The sequence below is a fragment of the Manacus vitellinus genome, unplaced genomic scaffold, assembly GCF_001715985.3.
Source record: "Manacus vitellinus isolate BGI_N305 unplaced genomic scaffold, ASM171598v3 scaffold_32_pilon, whole genome shotgun sequence".
Taxonomy (NCBI): Eukaryota; Metazoa; Chordata; class Aves; order Passeriformes; family Pipridae; genus Manacus; species Manacus vitellinus.
In genome coordinates, this window is record NW_021940460.1 from 7505275 (window position 1) to 7528510 (window position 23236).

The 23236-nt window shown below is 49.9% G+C and overlaps 1 protein-coding gene across 1 annotated transcript; it reads left to right on the forward strand.

The window, feature by feature from the left end:
• On the forward strand, positions 1 to 23150 carry CPD (carboxypeptidase D). The gene is made up of 20 exons (XM_029961339.1): positions 1 to 296; positions 7981 to 8123; positions 8456 to 8625; positions 9192 to 9559; positions 9964 to 10155; positions 10971 to 11138; positions 12143 to 12252; positions 12683 to 12785; positions 13215 to 13357; positions 13914 to 14083; positions 14667 to 14978; positions 16151 to 16346; positions 16593 to 16728; positions 17501 to 17650; positions 18055 to 18150; positions 18243 to 18307; positions 18466 to 18597; positions 18959 to 19144; positions 19418 to 19517; positions 20144 to 23150. The coding sequence occupies exons 1-20, from the start codon at positions 26 to 28 to the stop codon at positions 20368 to 20370; spliced, it is 3438 nt and encodes a 1145-aa protein (XP_029817199.1). The 5' UTR covers positions 1 to 25; the 3' UTR covers positions 20371 to 23150.
• Positions 23151 to 23236: the final 86 nt, after the last annotated feature.

Genomic DNA, 23236 nt, shown 5'->3' on the forward strand with positions numbered 1-23236 from the left:
TGCTTCTTGTTGAAATTGTTCCAGTATGACTCTCCTTCCCAACCGCAGGTTTCTGCTCTCTGGCAATCTCCATGGTGGCTCCGTGGTGGCAAGCTATCCCTACGATGACTCTCCCACACATAGGCCCACAGGAGTCTACAGTAAATCAGCTGATGATGAAGTCTTCAAATATTTGGCAAAAGCTTATGCATCTCATCACCCCATAATGAGAACTGGCAAACCCAATTGCCCTGGCGAGGAGGGAGAGACCTTCCAGGATGGGATCACGAACGGGGCCCAGTGGTACGACGTGGAAGGTAAGCTGTGCTGGCTCTGCTGCCTCACCTGACACAGGATCTTCTAGGAATAGTTTCTGAGAACTGACACCCATAACAGTGGTGATTACCACAGAGGAAGGGACGGTGAGTGAAGTGATATTTTTAGCTTTGAATGTGTTCTAGCAGCTTGAGATGAAGAGAGGTGGCATCATGGGCACACCAATAGGCACCTGATGAGTCAAGGCTTGGGAGGTGTTTTTAGGGAAGAGATCACAGCAAACTGGAGGATTCTTCCTGACCCTGTTAAGTGGTGGAGAGTTGTCCTGCATATGGGAGGCTTCAGTTGCCAAATGAATTCTTCTTAAGTCTCTTGATGGTTACTAAATTTTGATACAGGAAAGAAGAAATTATTTTTAATGGTATTAAACCAATGCCAGCGTCCTGTGAGGTTTTTTAATCTCTGAACTTGTGATTTTGTGATTATAGAATAGCCTGCTGTAAGGCTATGTAAAATTTAGATAGATGATCTGAGCTAACCAAGTGGGGTTGGCAGTTTTTCCATGGACTGCTCTGCTCCTAGACCTGTGTGGAGGGTGACAGCCTGCATGACCTGTTCTCATCCACTGTATGGGGGATCTAGAAGGGATCTGAAATTCTCTGCTGGAGCCTCTAGGAGAGCTCCTAATCACTCCCTTATGGAATCTGAATCACTGGGAAGTGATCTGAATAGGAGAAAGTGACCTCCTGGTGCCACCACTCTGCCTGGATGGAGGTGGCTGGGCTGGCTCAGCCACTTCAGTGGGCTGCTGTGTGTGTGCTGGTTTTGTTGCAAATGGAATTTAAATAACAGTTTATGTGATGAGAGGCTCTCATGGAAGAGGCTCTGTGGGCTGGGGGGGAAGAGAAATCTTGGCTGTGTCATTAGAAGCAGTTACCCCATTGCTGTGCCCCCTCGGCGGATGTTGTACATCAGCCTCACCAGACAGGGCAGGAACTTCTGTGGTGAGGAAACAACAAAAACCTTGCAGAAAGGATCCCAAGAAGTTGTGTTGCTTTGCTGGACTCTGACTGCTCTGCTTTTCCTCATGCTGGGGCTGAGGGATGATGGCAGGAGTGCTGAGCAAGCAGTGACATCCAGTGCTGTTTATCCCTCAGAGCTTACAGCTTAACAATTTCTAATAAGACTGTCTTTCTGAAACAGGGGGTTTGGAGCAGAATCCTGTGCTAACCCTGCATCCAGCTTGCTTGGGAATGAGAGAGAGGGATCCATTACTGGGCCTGAACACATCAGCTCTGTGCTGGAAGAGGAAGTCTTGATTTTTAGCAGTGGCTGAATCATTCCCCAGGATTTCACTGACCAAATAAGATGTTGTGTTCAAATAAGATGCAGTTTGATCTCTTTCCCTACCACCTGTCTCCTTCCCTCCACCCTGCTGAGCACACCAGCCCTGGTGTTTGCTGGCACACCAGCCCTGGTGTTTGCTGCTGTGAGAAGTCCAGCAGGAGGAAGGTTTGTGTAATCTGGTGACTTGGCTTAGGAGGGAACAGGATATCCTGGACGATCTGTGCTGTGTGTTGTGGTGGTTTTTGTTACCGGCAGACACCTCGGGCGGGAGGTTTGTTAACTGCAGCCCTGAGCTTTTCTGCCCTTGTGATGAAGTGGGATGGGTGGGCTCTGAAGGGAAAGTGATTCCAGAGCTTTGGATTTACGTTCCTCTGCCCCCAGAGAGTGGTATTTTTTGCTGCAGGGTTGATTTCATCCTCCAGCTTCGATGTGAGGCAGCTGGTTAGAGGCTGTGGCATTAGTGGCTGGCGTGTGAGCCTCTCATGCTGCCTTTGCCCTGCCAGCGAGCAGAGGTTTCACCTACTTTCGTTTCACAAGAGATGGGAAGGTGTGAACTGCAGACCAGTTTGCTCTGTGCTGCCATCACTGTGGTTTATTTTGTGTCCAATAGCCTCCAGCATCTGCAGAAATAAACCTTTTCACTGTGACAAGTCACAGCCTCAGGCTCAGTGTTGGCAGCTGTGGGCAACTCACGGGCTGAGATTACAGGGAGGATGCACCGACATGAACTGAGTGGAACATTGCTGAGGCTGCAGACAGGATCCACTGGGCATCTGTGTGGTCTCTCCCTAAGCAGTAATTTACATCTCACTGCTGTTAAAGATGCCCCTGTGGAGGGTGCCAGCAGCCCTTGGAGCAGCTCCCCAGCCAAGGAGTTCATGTAAAGTGTACCCTGGGGGAGAGTGTGGATGAACTGACTGATACCACAGGCCAGTACATGTGTAATTTGATGTTGTGTGAATTTATTGTGTCCCTTTGGGGTTATGGGTTTTAACATTTATTTTTAGTAGTGGATGAAGAGCAGGCAAAGGGGAGTTAGTTGTAAGTGGTGTGACAGAAGGAGCAAAACTACCAGAGGGGCTGTTTTGAGCCATCTGAGTTGCTCAGCTCTGTGCCAAGGACTGTGGAGGCTCGTACTTGGACCAGGAGGCCTTTCCCAGTGATTCCAGAATTTAAATGTGCAATGAAATGAGGATGGGGAAATCCCAGTCCCCTGCAGGAGCTTCCTGGGCTGAACTCTAGAGATGGATAACAGAATACATGGTTCACTGAACAGTGCAGGGCATGTGCTCGTGGCCTCCAGACCGGGTTGTGCCAGGAGAGACTCCTGCAGGCTCCAAGTGAACTAAAGCCAGGGAAAACAAAGGAATGAGAACATGGTGTTTCAACAGGTGGAAATTTTCCTGCCACATTTTATCGTGTGAAATCAAACATGCTGGAGAGCAAACTGCCACGGGATTCATTGTCCTGGAGTTACCAGTTCAGGGCCATGCTGGTGCCAGTCCCCATTAACTTTGATTTGAGATTGCAAACAACCTCCTATGTGTGTCAAATCGAGGTGGCAAGTACAAACCATGGGAGTAATTGCTAAGGTCAAGTGTGCACAGAGAAAGATGGATCTCTGCCAAACAGCTGAATTTGGCTCCTGCATTCCAGCTGCTGTAGATAAGCGTGTCTGTGACTGGGATGCTTCTCAGAGGCTATCTCTGGTGTGCATGCTCTTTCTCTTCCTTCCTTTTTAACCTTAAAGGGTTGTAACTACCAAGTGGCTGGTTCAGATCAAGTAAATGCATGCATTTACCCCCATGACTGGGGTATAGAAAGCAGTTAAGAAACCTCTTGAGTCTTACCTGTGGGCAGGATGTGGTTTGCCTTTTTGTTGTTAAGAGCCCAGTTCAGAAACTGAACTCATCATGAAGTTCAGCAGTGTATTTTGTGGGCAGCCTTGGAAAGTTTATTGTTATGTACAGTCGTCCTTTCCTAAAAGTTATTTTCTTGCTAGTTGGGTTCTTTGATGCCCAAGTGTTTGAGGTGTTTCTGACCTCTACTGGAAGGCACATCTCAGGTTGAAAGTGGATTTAGGTCACCTGAGTGCTGACTGGGTTGCTTTGTCTGTGGTTACCAGCCACACTGAGCTTCCAAACAGACTTTGGTGGCATCAAACTCAGAGCAGTTAAAATGAGTGCTGATAACACTCACTGAAAAGAGTGCTCATGGCAGTGCTGTGGTGGCCTCTGTTTCCTGGGCATGGCACAGAATGCCCAGAGTGAGCTCTGGAAGAAGCTCTCAGCCACATCTTTCTGAGCTGTGCACAATTTGCTGCACTTCTGTGTTTGTGTTTTCATAAAATTCTTACTGAAATGCTTTTTCTTTTTGAGAAAAACATTGGCTTGATGGTTTGAGGGTCCGATGCCTCTTTTCATGTCTGTCATGAACTGCTGGGCAGTGTTGTGCTGGTGCAGCTCTTGGGAAAGCTCTGCCCTTTTCTTTGAGAGGAGGCTGCAGGGCTTTGCTGCTCTGGGCTGTGATGCAGCTTCTTCAGTTGGAGGCTCAAACAAACCTCACCTCCTCTGAGTTTTAATGATTGCAGACTAATAGACCAGAACATTCCTCTGCCTCTTTGGTGCTGCTCCTGGTGCTCCCCTGATCTCCTGCTGTGAGACAATTGGTTCTATCCACAGAGTCAGCAACTTATGCCACATATTGAATCACCTCTCCAGCTTGCCTGGTGCCATCTGCTCTCTCTGCAGAGCAGACATGGCCTGTGTCTCTGCTTTAACTTAACTGCAGGTCTCTTATCTCCTGATGTCAGCTCCAGTGAGAGCTGGAATTAGTTTTCTGCATGGTGCAGTTTGAAAATAGAGTCCTTCTTGGCTGGCCTGGAAGGCTTCTCCTGGCACGTGGAGTATTTATGGTATCTGGATCCCCAGGCTTGACTCTGGAGAGCTGCATTCCCCTGGTTTGAGCTTGGCAGGGAGCAGAGGCAGCCCTGCCTGTCAGTGTGAGCTCTGCAGTGCTTGTGCTGCAGGAGGTCTGGGATCCCTGCCTGAAGCACAGTTCTGATGCTCAGGGAGTGGGACAGAGCAGGAGAGAGGTTTGTTCTGAGCGTATTTGTGACCTACTGCTAGCCAGGGACTGGCTTGCTGTGACACTAACCTGCTCATTTTCCCTTTTCTTTCCTCACTGACAACATGGGTATAGTGCTTCATGGGGAGGCTGGAACATTTTGCAGTGTTAAAAAAAAAACCCAACTTTTTGCAGTGTCTTTGCTAAAAGACACCCTGTGATTAAGAGTGCTGAAATAAATCCATCAGGTTACCCCAGCTATTACTCAAGCAGAGTAGAAGGACTGTCCTCTAGTCTGACAGTTCTCTGCTTCAAGTGTGTTTTTTCTGCTCTACTCCTGCCTGAGCACAGGTCTCTCTTTACCCCTCCAGATCTCTGCAGAGCCAAGAGAGGTTGTGCAGATGGTATGTGGGGAAAATACGTAATTCCACATGCTGTAAAAATAACTGTCCTGCTCTGCAATAGAGCCATGTGAGGGCCAAATATGTGCAATGGATACAATCCAAATTTTCAAGAATGCAGTGGACTACTTTCTCCAAGAGACAGTTTTACCAAAATCGATGTAGCAAGCTCTAATTTAGTCCATTGCTGCTCTATTATGGGTGAGCATCTGTCCTAAATTTGCTTGAATGGCAGATGAAGCACTAAATATGTTTCATAATGGCTCTGGTTTACGTATGGATGTTTTCAAATGCATTAGCATCCTGCTATGAGCAGATGGTTATGGGCTGGCAAATTGTTTCACTCGCGTGGTGTTTACTGGCGAGAGCGGAGCCTGCTGTGCTTTGCTGTTCTGAGCCTGGTAACGGGAGCTGAACAGAGCTGAGGGGGGATCAGATTCACAGACCTTGTTTCTCTAACCCCTTGAACTGGGTTGGAGAGTTATAAAGCCCTCAAACACTTTCTGGCCCCTCGTACTGGACAGAAAAGTCTCTTTCCTGTTCTGCTGTCAGCCTGTGCACGAGCTGCAGTGCTCTCCTTCTGACCGCCAGTGACATTTAATTTGTTACAATAAAAGCTTCGCGTTCCCTTAGCAGCAGACTCCCAGGGGAACTGAGAGGAACTGGGACGTCTTTGTTGTGGTACCATCCTGCACATCTTCCCAGGGGTCTGTTCTAAATCCTACTTTATGCTGTCAGTTCCTCCCTGCTTTACTGGACTGCAGCGGGGCTGTTGAATTCAGAGCAGTGGTCCCTGACTTTTTGGGCCGTCACATGTGCTGTGAGCCCCCCCTGCTTGGCAGAGTGCTGCCCATGGCTTTTCTTGGCTGTGCCTTAACACAGGCTCTGCCAGTGCCAGGTAATGCATTTGCACTGGGATATCGATCCCTTCTGGGCAGTTAATTGACTGGTGCCACAGAGGGTCCCTTGCTTGGGAAGGGGCTTGGGAATGATTAGGAAACTGCTCAGACTAAGCAAGTGAGGTTTGTTGGCACAGCACTAACGTAGCACTTCGGTGACCCAGGCTGAGGATGGGAGTACAGAGCCTGCATTTCTCACAGACCTGCCTGCCAGGGTTCTGCAGGACACCTGCCACAGGCCTTCTGCTTTCCTTCTCCTGGACTTTGCATCTGCCTCCTGTGGAGAAAATGTATAGCTGTTCACTGAGAGATGGGCTTCTGAGAGCCAGTTTGACTTCCTCAGCTCATCCAGAAGAGGCCCATTGCCCGGGCTGCTGTGTCCAGCTGACACTAGGAGTTGTTCCATTGGGGTATGGAGGTCTCTGGGCTCAATGGTTGCAGTCTGACACGCCAGTCTGACTGAGTTGTAAGTGGATAAGGTTGTGTAACCCAGAAGACATCATCAGCATGCATAAAACGTAGTGTGGGGTTTCTTTCCTACTGACCCAACTGCCTGAGTGGGTGGTGGGAACAATCCTCTCATGTGGTCATGACGTCTGGCTACAGTCATGTGGTGGGATTTGTCAGGCTGACTGTGAAACCTGTTCCACAGACTTGTGGTGGTTTTGGAATGTCCTTTTTGCTGTTGAAAGCTCCCATAAATGTTTAGAGAGCTGAACACTTGCAGTGTCCAGCAGCATGCTCAGGTCTGGGCTCCAGATCATGAGTGGTGATACTGCAGACCTCGGGTCCTGCTGGTACGTGATTCATTCCTGTTTGAGGAACAGGTTTGCTTGCTGAGGGTTGGATGTAAGCTTCAGCAAATGGGGTCAGGACACCTGGTGGGACAAGGTGACCTTTTTGATTCGTAGCAGTGCCTGTGGTTTCTCTGAAGGGCGAGGATAACAAGGTGAACTTAACACAGGGAAACAGCTCCGTGCACTCCTGTTTGGTGGTGCTCACAGAGGTTTGGCTGGTTTAGCACTAAGCTAACAAACTGTCTCCAGGTGCTGCAACATCCCTAAATTGATTTGAGACTGCTGCCCTTAAAGAGGAAATGTGGGAGGAGGCTGGTGACTTGGCCAAGAACAAGTTTCTCAGCCTTTCTCAGGTGCATAAATCTGTCCTGTACTCCTCTTGCAGGACCTGGCTGCTGTGGGGTTGCAGCCAGGTCGGCAATGAGGGAGGCATTGCTGCCCTCCCAAACTGAGAAGAGAGTTTCCTGAAGGGGACTTGCTGCAGTTCACTGCACACTCTCACCATGTCTGACCTTGTCAGACTTTCTGCCTAAATATCAAGTAAATGCAGATCTTCTAATAAGGAGTTGGAGGAAAATTGCAGCTGAGGAAGTAGAGAAGGGGAAACATTGCTCTCATCTTGTCTGGAGTTTTGCTAAGAGGCTTTTGGGAGATCAATTTTGTGGTCCTTTAAAGTGATTTCAGCATGCAGATTCGAGCTGCCACCTCCCAAGTTGATAGTCCATTGTGTTCTTTTGTATCAGAGACCTCAAGCTCATTTTGGGTGAAGTAGCTTCTCCTGCAGGCACAGGAGAATGCCTTCACAAATATGAAGGTGTTTTGGAATGAGCAGTGAAGGACTCAGCAGTGGGAACGTTCAGAGTCCTGTGTGCCTGCCCTGGCACACTGGGTTTGTTGTGTCTGGAAATGTAAAATGAATCCATATGAATTTCCAAGTGCTGTGTTGCCAAGCTCAGCTGATGGAGCAGTGAGACCAAAGGGACTGTCACTTTGACCTGTGGCCCTGTGTGCTGGTTATTGGGAGAAATGGAGCTCAATCTTCCCTGGCTGTCATGATAATCCGACCTGATTTTTCTCCTTAGATTGCTCCCTCTGGAGCTGGGGTAACATCCTGGGCAGAGGCTGAGGGGGGCTGAAGGACAAGGAGAAATGTGCATCCCGTGGTGGGATGTCTGTGCATTGCCCTTGGGACATGTCTCTGCCTCCCTTTCTCAGGTGGGATGCAGGATTACAACTACGTGTGGGCCAACTGCTTTGAGATCACGTTGGAGCTGTCTTGCTGCAAATATCCTCCAACCTCTGAGCTTCAGAAGGAGTGGGAGAACAACAGGGAATCTCTCCTTTCTTTCATTGAGAAGGTAAGTGTGGGCTGGGATGGGCGTGGGGGCGGCAGCTGGGAAACCCGTGTGCCTGTGACGGGCTGGGAGCACCGTGCTCGGGTGCTCTTGTGGCTTTGTTTGCTGTGTGAGGTAACACAGCTGCAGCAGCTGTTGTGTGGAGGTCGGTGGCTACAAAGCTGTTGTGTATCTCTGTGGTCCTGCCACAGCTCCCACAACCCCCACAATAGCAGAGCTCTGCTGAGAAGGGCCTCATGGGGTGCAGTGTTACAGGGACCAATGGGTGCTGGCCAAGGACACGCTTCCCCTGATGTTGTCTGTCATCATCCAGGCCCTTGCATTGTTTTCCTCAGGTCCACATTGGTGTGAAAGGCTTTGTCAAGGATGCAGTCACTGGAGTTGGCCTGGACAACGCGACCATCGCTGTTGCCGGTATCGCTCACAACATCACAGCGGGCAAATTTGGGGATTACCACCGACTACTTGTGCCTGGGACCTACAACGTGACTGCAGTTGTCATGGGGTAATGTCTCTGTGGCAGCCTGTGTCCACACTGCCAGCTGCTCCTCTTCCTTCACTTGTTTTCCTTCCCCAAAACACCTTATATGTTTAAGGGGCTTGGCTGTAAAGGACTCCAACTCAGAGCTGCAGCTGTGTTTGCTCACCCTGTGCTCTGTTGCAGGGGGGTGCTGTTGAATACACAGAATTTCTGTCACCTTTGTTTGACTGCTTATATCAAACTGCATCTTACTTTTGTGCAAAGGGAGAAAGCAGAGTAGGGTCACCCCAGTAGGAGTTTGTGTTGTCCCAAGCCTGGGTGTGAATGTGTAACTTGCCTCTTGGCTAGTTCTGTGAAACACCTTCCCTGCTGAGCCTGTAAATAGGAACTCATGCCTCTGACACAGCAAGGACAGCAGTGGAGCTGGGTTCAGTGGTAGTGGGATATGTCCCATCAGCTTGTTCCTGGTGAATCTCTCACAAGGTCATTAATATCCCAGTGTGTCTGGGCTGGTGGGGTGGAGGGCCTGCAGGGTTTTTTTTCCCCTCTGTTTGCAGAGCCTCCTTGCTGAAGCCAGTTGTTTTTTTCAGTTACACACCAGTGACCAAAGAGAACGTCGAGGTGAAGGAGGGAGACGCAACAGAAGTGAATTTCTCCTTGCAGCCAACTGTGATGCCACCAGCTCTTAATGTCACACAGTTCGTGACGGCACCGGCTCCTGCCACTACCATCACCCCCACCCCTGTGCAGGCAGAGGCCCCAAATCCAACCTCTCTCCATGAACCCATCCAGCCCGTGGACTTCCGCCACCATCACTTCTCGGACATGGAGATCTTCCTGCGGCGTTATGCCAACGAGTATCCCAACATAACCCGGCTCTACTCTGTCGGCAAGTCCGCGGAGCTGCGGGAGCTCTACGTGATGGAGATCTCTGACAACCCCGGCGTCCACGAAGCAGGTGAGGTGGGAAATCCTTTCAGCGAGGCACAAATGCAAGTGACAGACCCCTTGCATGGGAGAGTGTGGGCAGAGCAGAAAGGAGGGTAGAGCTGACCCCTGTCTCAATAGAGTTTGAGCTGCTCCTTGCATATCCTGTGTAAAAAGTGCAAGTGCAGTGGGTGGCACTTGTGTGTTAAAGAGCATTGCTGGGGACATCTGTGCTGGTCATGAAGCTCTGGGGACAGAAGAGCACGGGGCTTCCCTAAGACATTGTTCTTTTTGGTGGCCTGGGAGCAGAAGGGTAAATTTTAGGTAAATACCCTGCAGCAAAACCTGCAAGAGCAGTGCTCAGGGTGGTGAGGTGTCTCCAAGCTGTAATGTAGTGGCTGTAACTGTCTCTTTGGTGTCACTGTGTGTCTGCAGGTGAGCCGGAGTTCAAGTACATCGGGAACATGCATGGGAATGAGGTTGTGGGGCGAGAGCTTCTCCTGAACCTCATCGAGTACCTCTGCAAGAACTTTGGCACAGATCCTGAAGTGACTGAGTTGGTCCAGAGCACACGGATCCACATCATGCCGTCTATGAACCCTGATGGCTATGAGAGATCCCAGGAAGGTATTGCTGTCTGTGCTGAAATATCTGTGGGGTTTCTAGCTCTGAGAGTAAACCTTTTGGGTTCGTGGTACCTCTGGGAAATCTGGAAGCTGTGCTGGAGCAGATGTGCTCTCTGCACAGGGGGGCTGGGAAGGGACTTGGTGTTGTGGGATGAGTGGGTGGACGTGCACTGCAGGATGTAGGTGCTTGATGGATGCTGGAAGCTGTTGGAGAGAGCTCTTATGCTTCAGCAGAGCTATATGCTGCCCCTCTTTGGGCCCCCTTATGGTAATCCAGGGCTTATTTTAAAAAAAGACACTTCTTTGACACAGCTCTTGCCTTGCTGTGCTTTGGTCCATTCTCCCAGTAAATGTGCTGTGGGAGCCAGGCTGTCTGCAGAGCACTTGTCCATGGATAACGTAGACTTTTACCATGAGGTTAAAATTGGCAAAAACATCCTTCAGGGAAGTCTTAAAACTATGTGGCTCTTGCAGATTGGCAGAACAAAGTTTGTCCAGAATGACTTTCTGGAAGCAGAGCTCTGCTCGGGTCTAACACAGAACTTGTCTGGCTGGTTTGAGAAGGGGAGCTCTGCGGTTTCTGTGGTCGCGACATCCGGCTGCAGGGATTGTTCATGGTTCGGTGCCTCTCTGCTGGCTGAGGTGTCAGTGGCACTGAGAGCCTGAGCAAACATCCACTGGAAGGGCCCCCAGGCACTGCTGTGCAGAGCAGGTCGCTCCCTGAAGGAGAGTGTGGGTGCCCCTCTCTCGGTGAAGCCTCTGTGCTGAAGTGGGAGCTTCACTAGGCACGAGCTTGAACTTGTGTTTAATTTTCAGGAGACAAAGGAGGTACCGTTGGCAGAAACAACAGCAACAACTATGACCTGAACCGGAACTTCCCAGATCAGTTTGTCCACGTGACAGACCCTCCACAGCCAGAAACTCTTGCTGTCATGGCCTGGTTGAAGTCTTACCCGTTTGTGCTCTCGGCAAACTTGCATGGAGGTACCACGACCAATCCGAGCTCCTTCCTCTGTGCCGGGGTTTGTGGGATGGGGGTTTGCAGGGATATCTCCACAGTGTTCCAGGTGTGCACTGAGGAGCTCTCCTGCTGCAAGATGGAGGAGAAGGTGGAAACATAGGGTGAAAAACCATGCCCATGTTTGTGGGGAGTTGAAGAGGCTGCTGGGAAGATCCCAACCACTTCTCTGAAGGGAGCAGATGGGAATGATCATGGCAGATGGGGATGGACTCTTGTCAGCACTTGCTCAGCAGCTGGTCTGGGAATGGGATGCAGAGCTGTGGCTGTTAAAGGCTTCACAATGTTTATAAAGTGAATGCAATCCTGAGGGTTCCATGCCTTGAATCGCATGGCGGAACTATGAAATTTGCTGTAATTTAATTATCTTTTTTGGAATAATCTAAATTAAGTCTCTGTGTATTACAGCTTATTCCCTAGACAGTTTGTCTGCTGGCTTGTAGCTGTGGTAACTTGCAGGTGGTTGCTTTGTGCCAGGATGTTTTGTTTGGAGTGCAGAAGTGCCGTGTGTGGGGATGAGGGGGCTGGCAGGTCTCCAGCAGCTGCGGTGTCTAGGGCTTCATGGTGCTATTAGTACAGTTTCCATAGGGAAAACCTTCAGTAACAAACTCCAGAAGGCTGAAAAACTGCATCATTTGGGTCAAAAGCATCATGTGTGCTGTAGGAAATTCCTCCCTTTGCTTTCACTTCCCTGTGAAAGCAATTATTATGTGGTTGTGCTCAGCCCTCCTTCGTGTAGGAGCCAAAGCTTTGATGTGTCATGGCTTTGGTTCACCTTCCCCTGTAGATGTGGTGTTATCTCTTCCTGTGCTTCTGTTGTCTTTTCTATCCACTGGGCTTAATGCTTTGTTTGATGCCAAGTCCTGAGAAACAGAAGACTTGGCACTTGCTGGAGAATAATTTCCCTTACTATGCTGAGGGAAGACTGGGAAAGCACACAAGTGTGAGCCAAAGCTTGTTTTGCCTGCAGGTTCTCTGGTGGTTAATTACCCCTTTGATGATGATGAGCAAGGAATAGCCATATACAGTAAATCCCCAGACGATGCTGTGTTCCAGAAGCTGGCACTTGCCTACTCCAAGGTAAGGCTCTAACAGGATCATCCTGAGGGGTGAACTCCAGGGAACCTCCTGAGCAGCTGGTACAGGTGGGCACAGGTGCTGTGGGTGCCTGGTGTTGCAGGCACAGCAGAAGGGTCCCACAGGAGACTCTTGTTCCATGAGTGATGTCCAGCACGCTCCGTCTGCGGGCACTGAGGGAGGAGAGCTCTGTGCAGGCTCAGGGAACAACACGTTGAAGGGTGTTGGAAAATGCTGTTAACTGACTGGGAGGAGGGCAGGGATATCTCTGGGTAGTGTTTGGGTGTGGATGCAGTTGGTGCTGCAGCCATACAGACACACCTCTAAGTGAACCTCTGTTTGGTAACACCAAGCATGTGACTCATGGTAGAACAAAAGTGCCAGTGGCTGTGGAGTGCAGACTCAGCTTCACATGTTGCATCTTGTTTTGTAGGAAAATGCACAGATGTACCAGGGAAGCCCTTGTAAGGATATGTACCCCACTGAGTACTTCCCACATGGCATCACTAATGGGGCTCAGTGGTACAATGTTCCAGGTAAAGTATACCTTAAATCTCCTGCACTTTGTCTCCAAGTTAATGCATGTGCAGTTTAAATAATTTAATCTGATCAGTCAGGAGCTCTGCGTTGGTCAGCCCAGATTAATGGGCTTCTTTTATAACCTCTTAAATAATGTACCCGGATAAAGTTATTCCTAGGGGAAGGAATTTATAGTGTAGTTTTCCTGGCTATTAGCAAAATGGTTTCATAAAATTTTACAGCACTTTATTAGCATGAAAGGTATTTACAAGAAGAGAGGTTATTTGTCTACTCTTTTGGCATCCCTTTGAAGCTTGAATCCTGCCCTGTGTAAAAGCCTTTTCCCTTCAAGTTTGTACTTCATCTTTCTCTACTGTCTGATATTTTGTTTTAACTGTGATACTTCAGAAGACTTTGTCAAAATTCTTTTTACGTTCCTGTTGTAGGTGGGATGCAAGACTGGAATTACTTGCATACAAACTGCTTTGAACTGACCATTGAGCTGGGCTGTGTGAAATACCCAAAAGCTGAGGAGCTGCCCAAGTACTGGGCCCAGAACCGCCGATCGCTGCTGCAGTTCATGAAACAGGTGGGACACTTGGACCTCAGGCAATCATGTGAGCTGCCTCTGGGGTTTGTTTTAGACATGCCACAATGAACAGGCTGATCTGTGGGCTGAAGCAAGTGCTGCTTCCTGGCTGGACCAGGTACCTGCTCCGCAGAAATCATCCCCATCAGAACCTGTCACAACTCCTTCTCTCCCCTCCTTCTCGACATACCAAAAATCTGTATGGAAATAGCAGCCAGGTGATACAGGTGTGGGCTTTTTATGTACCACTGCCTTGGCTTTCCCTAGGCTGGAGTGGTCCTTACATGCTGTTCCTACCTGAGCCAGGGCTGCTGCACACCTGGGGCGTGCAAACAAAGGTGTGGAGCAGAGAGTGCCGTGCTGGCACCCTGAGCCAAACAATTGCTCATTGTACTCATCAGGTGATCTTTGGCCACGCCAGCTACTGGCCAGTCTAACCTGAACCCTTTTGGAACATCTTGCTCCTCTGGGAACGCTGGAAGTCCAGGGCTGGGAGGTGGTGGGGTGCGGGTGTCGGCGAGGGCCGTCTCTCAGCAGGGCTCGGGTCTGTGCACAGGTTCACATCGGCGTCTGGGGCTTTGTGCTGGATGCTGTGGACAAGAGGGGCATTCTCAACGCCACCATCAGCGTGGCCGACATCAACCACCCTGTGACCACCTACAAGGACGGAGACTACTGGCGCCTCTTGGTCCCGGGGATGTACAAAATCACAGCGTCTGCCCGAGGGTGAGCGAGCGCGGCACGAGGGCCGACGGCTGCGTGACTGACTGCCCTGTCAGGAGTATCCCATCCCTCTGCCTACAGCAGATGTAGGAATGGGCCTTTCTCCCTGCCCTTTGGCCCGTGCAGAGAGAGCAGTGTGAGGCTACCCTGATGTCAGAGACTGCTCACCTGGCTCTGGTGTACTGTCCCAATCTTCCCTTGTTTGGAGGTGATCTAGTGAAGGGGGGGATAACTCGGTGTCCTTAGGGGAAATTCTCTTCCAGGCAGCTGCCCACAGAAATTACTTCATCACTTCAACTGCTGCCAAAACTCTGTGTTAAAGCAGCCTGACTTGCTATCTTGCCAGTCTGCCACGTAACCCTGCAACACCTGAGCCAAAAGCAGCTCAATGCCATGTTGGGCCCTGAGCTGTTCCCTGTCCTCCTGCCGTTCCCATGTCCTTTTGAACTGCTCTTGCTCCTCGTTTCTACCCTTCTCACTTAGGGCTGGGGAGCAATAGCAGTCCCATGTAGTAAGGATAGGGATGGCCTGTTGTCTGAGATCTCAAATGCCTGATGTTTCCTTGTACCTTCTTTTCCCTGGGCAGGTATGATCCAGTCACTAAGATGGTGGAAGTTGACAGCAAAGGTGGGGTGCAGGTCAACTTCACTCTTTCACGGACAGACAGCAAAGTGGAGGAGGGAAAGGTGCTGGTCTTGAACACCCCAGACACCAGCAACCCCAACGAGAAGGAGTTTGAGACCCTGATCAAAGACCTCTCTGCTGAGAATGGTCTGGAGCGGCTCCTGCTCACCTCCTCCCGGGATGTGGCTCCGTACCGGTACCGCCCGTACAAGGACCTCTCCGAGTTCCTCCGAGGCCTCTATCTGAACTACCCACACATCACAAATCTCACCAGGTGAAAACAAAGCAGCAGTGCTCAGCTGCTCCCTGAGCAGCAGCCTGGGGTAGGGATGTTGTGCGATTGTGAGCTGTGAACACAGATGGGGAGCTCATCCCTTCCCTTTGCTCTCTGAGATGGAGGGAGCCCTGTGTGTAAGGATATGGTGGCAGGGCAGTGGCTGCAGGGACTGTATCTGTGTGCTTTTTCTGAGACATGGTTTTGTTGACTTAAACTTGGAGTGCTCTTGGTTCCCTAGGTGTGCCTGGGACTGGCAGTATTCCCAGTGTTGATATCCCAGGCTTCTGCAAATATCTCTGTTCCATGCTCTCCATTTCTTTCTAAATCCACCCTGCTAAAGAGCCCCCATCAAAAATGATCTGGTTTGACTTACAAATCTCAGATGGCCTTTTTTCATTGTCTGCCTCCAGATTTTATTTCAGTAGTGTGAAACATGTTTGAGTGAGCTTGCCTTGAGCCAAGGTCTCTGCCCTCCTGCAGGAGACCAGCTGCTGCCATCCTCTGCTTTCCTTTGTAACCTTACCCTCTCTCAGCTTTAGAAAGCACAAATCCCTTTGTCCCAGGACCTCATTTGCTTGTTGTCACCAGGCACAATGTGCTCATGTGCTGTCCCCACTGGTGCCAAGGCTGCTTTGCTGATCTGTAGCCTCTATTGTCCCTGCAGTTGCATCAGCCCTGAGTCTGTTCCCTGCTTTCCCTGCATTCAATTTGCCAGCTTAATGGCATGACTGTAGCAACAGCTCCTGCATTACTGGGAACAGGCCTCTTTTATCCTCCACACTGGGTGCTTGATAAATTAGTTTGATGTCCAGGTGTATCCTGGTCTGAAGGAAAAAAAACCAAACACAAACAAACCAAAAACCACCATTGGCAGCACAGAGGCATCCAGCAGTTCCACATTTATCATGATCTCATGGGCTATGTGGAGATGTATGGAGCATTGGGTGTCCTGGATACACTCTTCCACAGATGCTGCTGTTCAAACTGATGTTCCTGGTGAATTCTGTTCAGTGCTGCTGCAAATCTGTCCTCAGGATGTGGTTGTGTTTCACTTGCCTTTGCAGCCTCCTCAAGGAGATTCCTTTCCACAGTGGGATTTCTCCATGAGGTCAGGCTGGAGCTGCAGCTCTGTTCCTGAGCTGACACTCCCATTTCTCATCTCTCGGCAGTTTGGGGCAGAGTGTCGAGTTCCGTCAGATCTGGTCCCTTGAAATCTCCAACAAGCCCAACCAGTCTGAGCCTGAGGAGCCCAAGATCCGCTTTGTTGCTGGTATCCATGGCAATGCTCCTGTTGGGACAGAGCTGCTCCTGACACTGGCAGAATTCCTTTGCATGAACTACAAGAAGAATGCTGCTGTTACAAAGGTGAGGGACCAATGCAAGGGACCACCTTGAGCCTTCCTGAGATGGCAGTGCCCAATGGGAGGGACTTGTCTTGCTAACCCTGGCTTGGGGCTTGTGGCGATCCCGTGTGTAATAGGGAGGTGTGTGATCCGTGGAGTCAATGGGAACCTCAAACTGCTGTTCCTAGGATGAGCTCCAGGGAAATGAGCTGTACAGAGAATGAACCCTACTAATTGCACTTTATGTACTGTTTCCCCTTTTGCTCAGCTGATTGACCGGACACGGATTGTGATTGTGCCTTCCCTGAACCCAGACGGACGCGAGATCGCCCAGGAGAGGGGCTGCACGTCAAACGTAGGCCGGACTAACGCTCACGGCAGAGATCTGGACACAGACTTCACAAGTAAAGCAGACCACAGCAGTGGTGTGTAGTGTCCCTGCAGAAATGCAGGCTGCTGCAGGAGACTCCTGCTGACTGCTCTGGAGTTGGGTGGAGTTGTTCAGTTACAGGGCCTGCCTGTAAAGAGGGCAGCGCTCCTGCCCTGGACACCAGGCAGCACAGCTGCTGGGAAGCTTCCAAAGCTTGAATCCCTCTTACAGACAGCAATTTGCAGTCTCTTATGTGCAAGAGACCAAGCAGAGTTCTTTAGGAATAGTCCAGAGGTCAGATAACACTTAATATATTTTTACTCTTCATTGATTTCTTCCATCTCTGAAAAAATGCTCTCTGTTCATGCTTCCCAGAAACAATCTCCTTTTTTCATGCTTTTCTGGTTTCCATGTAACTGTATCCATAGCACTGTATCAGTGTTATGCCTACTCTCCCTAAGGAGTAAGTGTTCTGTGCCCAAGTTGGGCTGGGATCATTCCAAATGCTTTCTTAACAAAATGTCAGTACTGCGACATTGTGAGCAGACACATGAAATACCCTCTGCAACACAAAACTAAATAGCCTGGGGAAGTAGTGATGTTTCACATCTGTTTAGCTTTGCAGATGAATTCCCCCCGTGGGTAGTGAGGACTGGGTGCTTTACTTGGTCAGTCAGGTGCATCTGCTGAGATCTAACAGATGCTTTTTAATACATGCAGCAGCCTTAATTTCAGACATGAAGGATGTACTTCCGGCCTCTCAAACAGCTGAGGAAACTGGTTCTATTTGTTGTTCTGATTTACAGGCAATTACACCCGGTACTCTGGGACACGGGAGCCTGAGACCAAAGCCATCATGGAGAACTTGATACTGAAGCAGGATTTCAGCCTCTCTGTTGCCCTGGATGGAGGATCCCTTCTTGTCACTTACCCTTATGATAAGCCAACCCAGTCAGGTATGACTGAGTGCACAGTTACCCTTGGGCTGTCTCTCCAGAAGTTCATGTGACCCTGTGGTGTAAGAGCTTTTTGTGCTGCTGGTGTTCTGTAGCCTCCTTTGTTTTCAGCCCTTTGTATGTGGAGTTGACAGTCTGTAAGTAAAGCTATAAAACCTCTCAGGGTTCAGCTAGGGATCAGAACACTTACAACTTCTGATCCTACAACAGTATTTCAACCTTTCCTCTGCCAAAGCCAGTATAAAGTCTACTTTTAATACAGCCCCTCAGTGTTAGAGGAAATCAGGAATGCCCCTAGAACAATGTATGTCACTCTTTAGTACAGGATTGTGGAGTTAGAATGGGAATCTGCCCCTCCAGGGAATGGGAGTTGCACTCTCAAAGTCTCACTTTTCTCGTTTTAGTGGAGAACAAAGAAACACTAAAGCATTTGGCATCTCTGTATGCAAACAACCACCCAATGATGCACTTGGGCCAACCAGGCTGTCCAAATAAGTCAGGTATGTTTGCTTGAAGCTTTTAGCCCCCTGTCAGCTTGTGGCAGACTCTGCTGGAGCAGCTCTGTCTGACAGCTGTGTTCTTGCTCTCACAGATGAGAATATTCCTGGTGGTGTGATCCGTGGCTCGGAATGGCACAGTCACTTGGGAAGCATGAAGGTACTGCTGCATGGCACAGGGCTTTCCACATCTGCTAAATGACCAATAAAAAGCATATTTCCTTCTGATATCTGGGCTAAACTTCCCCACCTTTGGCTGCTTTTGGCACAGTTTTTTTAATATCTCTTTTTTTGTAACTGTGATGGTGTTTTTTGTAGGATTTCAGCGTGACATTTGGTCATTGTCCTGAGATCACTGTTTATACCAGCTGCTGCTACTTCCCGAGCGCTGGACAGCTTCCTGGCCTGTGGGCAGACCACAGGAAATCTCTCCTTAGCATGCTTGTGGAGGTGAGCTGCAGGCTGTGGGAGGAAATTCTGGCAAGGAGTGAAGGCAGTGGGGAGGGGGAGAGGAAGAGAACAGCATGGAGAGTCTTTGTGGTTTTGTTGGTGCTGTGTAATTACAGACGGTCATAATTTAGACTGTATGAGGAATGGACTGAACAGAGGCAGCAAGTGACCAGGACATGTGTTGTGACACAAGAGTTAAAGATCTGTGCTGTGTTGCCTTGCAGTGTCATGCACTGTTATTTATTGTGGGGGTCAGGGCTGGGGAGGGGGCTGTATTTTGGGGGGAAGGTTATATCCTATTTTAGTTCCAAGTGCACTCTATGCTTGGTCACCATGAAGTGTCTGTAATGCTTCGTTTCAGGTTCATAAGGGAGTGCATGGGATTGTCCAAGACAAGAGTGGCAAGCCAATTTCTAAAGCTACCATTGTTCTGAATGAAGGTTTGAGGGTCTATACTAAAGAAGGGGGCTATTTCCATGTGCTCCTGGCTCCAGGTTTTCACAGCATCGATGCAATAGCCAACGGGTACCAGCAGAAACATGTCAAGGTATGTGAATGTCCCTGTCAGAGATCTTCCCCCACTCCCTGCAGTGCAGACTTCCCTGTTTAGCTGCTGATTATGTACCATCAGGAGCTGTTTTCTGCCTTGGTACAATGGATGGAGAACAACTTTCCAGCACAGCAGGGTTGTTTGAGCAGTAGCTTCTCTTTTCGTTACACTTGTTTTTGCTGACTGGGACAGGACTGGGCAGATGACAAGTGTATCTCTTGTCTGGACACCCAACTCTGAGATGATCTAATCTCTCCTGTCTTTCTGCAGGTCTTTGTACGTGATGATGCACCCAGCTCTGTGTTCATAATATTTGACACAGAAAACAGGATTTTTGGACTGCCAAGGGAGCTGGTTATAACTGTTGCAGGTGAAGTGACACTTTTTATCAAAGCTTTGAGCTTTGCTTTCTGTACTAGTTCATGCTGATGGTGACCCTCCACTGAGCTGGGAAAACAGCCTTCAGACTTAAACCATCTCCATCTTTCCCTTTTGAACACACACTTTTCCATGCAAACTGGTCCAATGGCCCTTGGGTCCGGTGATGCTGGGCTAGCAGGAGGGAGGGTGGAAGTGTGTTGCAGGGATTTGAGGGGTCCACAATGTACTTTGAGATGCCTGGAATGGGGAGAGCTTGTGTGCAGAGCTGGGAGGTAGGAGATCTTTTTGCTTCCCCAAGGTTTCTTTGGGTGGTGTGGCACTAGGTGAGCATTAAGAGATTATTTTATGTTATCAAGGTGGAAGCAGCTGGGGGGGGTGAGTTTAGGTCTGCAGAGGAGCTCGAGGATGCTCTCTTAGATTGCAGGCACGGAAAATAAAGTGAGTGCTGTTCTGTTCTGGGATCAGCCCTCCCGTCTTCCATGGCCTAGGAGGAAGGAGCAGGGTCACAGTGAGGTGAGAAAAGTGGTTATAACTGTAGGAGGGAAGATGGATCAAGCCCGGGAGCCTCTGTGGTGAGGAAACATGGCATTAACATTAGTGTCCTCTCTCTGGCAGGTGCAAGTATGTCTGCTCTGGTCCTCACTGCCTGCATCATCTGGTGTGTCTGCTCAATCAAGTCCAACAGACACAAGGACGGCTTCCACCGCCTCCGGCAGCACCACGACGACTACGAGGACGAAATCCGAATGATGTCCACTGGCTCCAAGAAGTCCCTGCTGAGCCACGAATTCCAGGATGAAACAGACACTGAAGAAGAAACACTGTACTCCAGCAAACACTGACACCTCCCGGGCAGGAAAGGAGGTTGCCATGGACCAGAGCCGGTGGTGGGGGGCGGTCCCTGTGGTTCAGTTTTGAAACATTAGCTTCAGGGTGTGTCCTCCAGAGGGGCAGGTGGCAGCTCCCAACTTCCCTCTGTTTGCTCTGTCCTTAATGTACCTGCAAATCAGTGGGTGTTGGAGGCTGTTTCTGGGATAATGACATAGTTTTGTTACATTTTTGGGTCAAGATCCGGAGGGTCACATGACGTGGTTTGAAAGGCAACTTAACAGGGTGGCCAGCAGAGCTTTTAGCACTTCCCCAGCATCTCAGCACAGGGAATAGATGGTGGGGAAGTGCCCCAAGACCTGCCTGGAGTCGTGGCTACAACACTCCAAAAAGGTTTCTCTACCTGTTTTGATTTGATATTTTCCACTCTATGCTTGTGGGAAGCCGGATCCTTCATGTGAATCAATGTTCCACAGGGCAGCCCTTGGAAAAAGACCAAAAAAAAAAAGCCTTTGATTCTCAGCTGTTCCCTTGGAGCTTTTCCTGCCATGGGATGCTGTGGCCTGATGTGATCTGCAGTGGTTGTGGAGCATCTCTTATGTGTCATTAGTTTCAGGGGGTGACTTGGCATCCTGAAAGCTGGAGGACATGACATCATTCTTGATGTGAGCTGGAGAAAGTCAGAGCCTCAGTGCACTCTGACAGAGTTCCATTGCCTGCCAGCTCTGCCACAGGGCTGCTCCTGACTTCTGGGGAAGAAAGAAACTTTATCCCCGTCACCCCTGGTTGTGTTTTGTTTGTGTAATAAGCTTGGCTGTGGGGGTCTCATGTTGATGTTACCACAGCTCAGTGTCTGCAAGAGCAGCTGAAGGTTGTTCTAAGGGAATGGATTCACTGATTTGTAGAAGAGCAGTCAGTTACTGCTCCACCTGATCAGCTTTGCTCAAATCCACCTCTGTTCAGGAGGAAACAGTGACATCTGTATACCACTGCTTTGTATTGGAGCAGCAGGGAGAGGTCATGGGAGTGTCCATGGCCCAAATTTCTTCAAAATTTGGCACTAAATTTTGAAGAAAAGCTGCACCATTTGCCAATTTACACATAATACCATTTCAGTCACCAAGCTCTGGTGATGGCAGGCAGCAAATTAGCTGCTGGCTTGGTTCTGTTCTGCTCCTGCAGCATCCCTGAAGTGTAGAGCAGGAGCTTCACCTGTGTGTGTGGCTGCAGCTGAGGCTGCTGTGGGTCCTGGGGGCAAGATGTGAGGAAGGGCTGAATTGTGCTGAAGGAAGAGGGAAAAGCAGCCAAATTCTGTCGTGTAGCACTTGGCAGGAAGTTGTAAAGAGGAACTGCAGCCCACATCCCCAGGACATGTAGGATTTGTGGGGAATAGAAGGGATGTCCAGAAGGGAAGAATGGCTGAAATGTTTGATTTCTAAAGCCTTTATGCATCTCTGATGTTCCTGTGCTTTCTGGGCAGAAGGCTGGGGTTAGAATAGGCACTTATTTCCTTGCTGCTCATTTTCTTTTTTAATTCTTGTCCCACTGACCTGATCTCTAGGGTGCAGGAGCCTTAGGCCTCTAGTTTGCCCTGAGCTGCTCTGTCCTCCAGCAGCCTGGGGACGTTCACTAGAGAAACCTGCACGTGGTGTCCATGGTGGGGGGGTTTGCACCCCAATATATGATGGGGTCTGCTCTGCAGGGCTCTGACCTGCTCTCTTCTGGGGGAACAGCACAGTGTGTTCCCCTTTTAAGGCTGTTGGGCCGTGTCACCTGGGGAAGAGGCTGTTCCTCACCTCTGCCTATGGTGATGCCCTACCAGAACCACCTGGCTGTGCTGTCATTCTCATCATCTCATCTGGTTTTGTGCAGCTGTCTGGGGGCACAGAGATAACCCTTAGTCACCAGTGTACCTTTTTCCCTGTTCCACAGGGAATTCTACTGCAAAACACGAGAAGGTGTGGCTGAGGTGGTGTGCTGGGAACAGGGAGATGAGGCTGAGCATTCCCCACACCTCTGTCCCCCCTGTCCTGTTGATTCTGCAGGAACCATGAACATCTCTGAGCCTGTTCCCAGCTCATCATGCTGAGCAGGGATTGGTTTTAGTCCTGGGCCATGTCCCTTTTCCATGTGTACCAGGCTGCAGGACACCAGCACACAAAAGCATTAATCCTGCCTCATCTCTGAACTGTTCCTCCTTTAACAAGAGACACAGTAGGTTTTATTTAAAGTCGGGTTTGCAAATGGCTCTTAGGGCTCTGTTTGGGCTTTGTTTGCTCTGGCAGCAGGTAACGGGCAGAGCTGGCCGTGCTTTGTCCCTCTAGCAATAAGTCCTGGCCCTTTCCCTCAGAGTGAATTTCGCACTTAGCTTGGAGTAGGTGTGTATATTTAAGGTGAGTGGATTTGAGATGTTTTGCAAACGTTGAGAGACTTTTCCTACATAGCAGGACCAGGTGGGGGTGCCTGGCTCTGGCCCCGGCTCTGTGCTCAGAGCTTCGCAAGCGCTGGGGCTGTTCCTGAGCAGTTTGGGAAGGCAGGAGCGGCTCCCCCGAGCCCTCGGTCCGTCTGTCCGTCCGCCCGTGCCCCGGGCCGAGGAGCCGGTCCCCGCTGTCGCTGTCGCTCCGTGCACTTGTGCCTTCAAATGTAATTTTAAAAGGGACTTGAATCGCCGATTCCTGGCAGCGGGAGGGGAGGGGGCGGCGCGGGGCCGGGCCCGGCTCTGCCCTGGGGCGCCGCCTGTTTTTTACCTGTTATACTGAGATCAATAATCTGTATAAAACTATTTTGATGTCCACGTGGGTTCTCCCTCGTTCTTGGCTGCTGCGGCGATCAGGGGGGGACTTCGGAGTCTTGTGGAGGAGGGCGCTGGCGGGACCTGGG

Bases quoted from the DNA above. Each gene is read 5' to 3' on its own strand.
- CPD (XM_029961339.1), top strand. From the start codon at position 26: ATGACTCTCCTTCCCAACCGCAGGTTTCTGCTCTCTGGCAATCTCCAT. The intron at 297-7,980 runs GTAAGCTGTGCT...TCCCTTTCTCAG, and splicing joins CCAGTGGTACGACGTGGAAG to GTGGGATGCAGGATTACAAC. The intron at 10,156-10,970 runs GTATTGCTGTCT...TTTAATTTTCAG, and splicing joins CTATGAGAGATCCCAGGAAG to GAGACAAAGGAGGTACCGTT.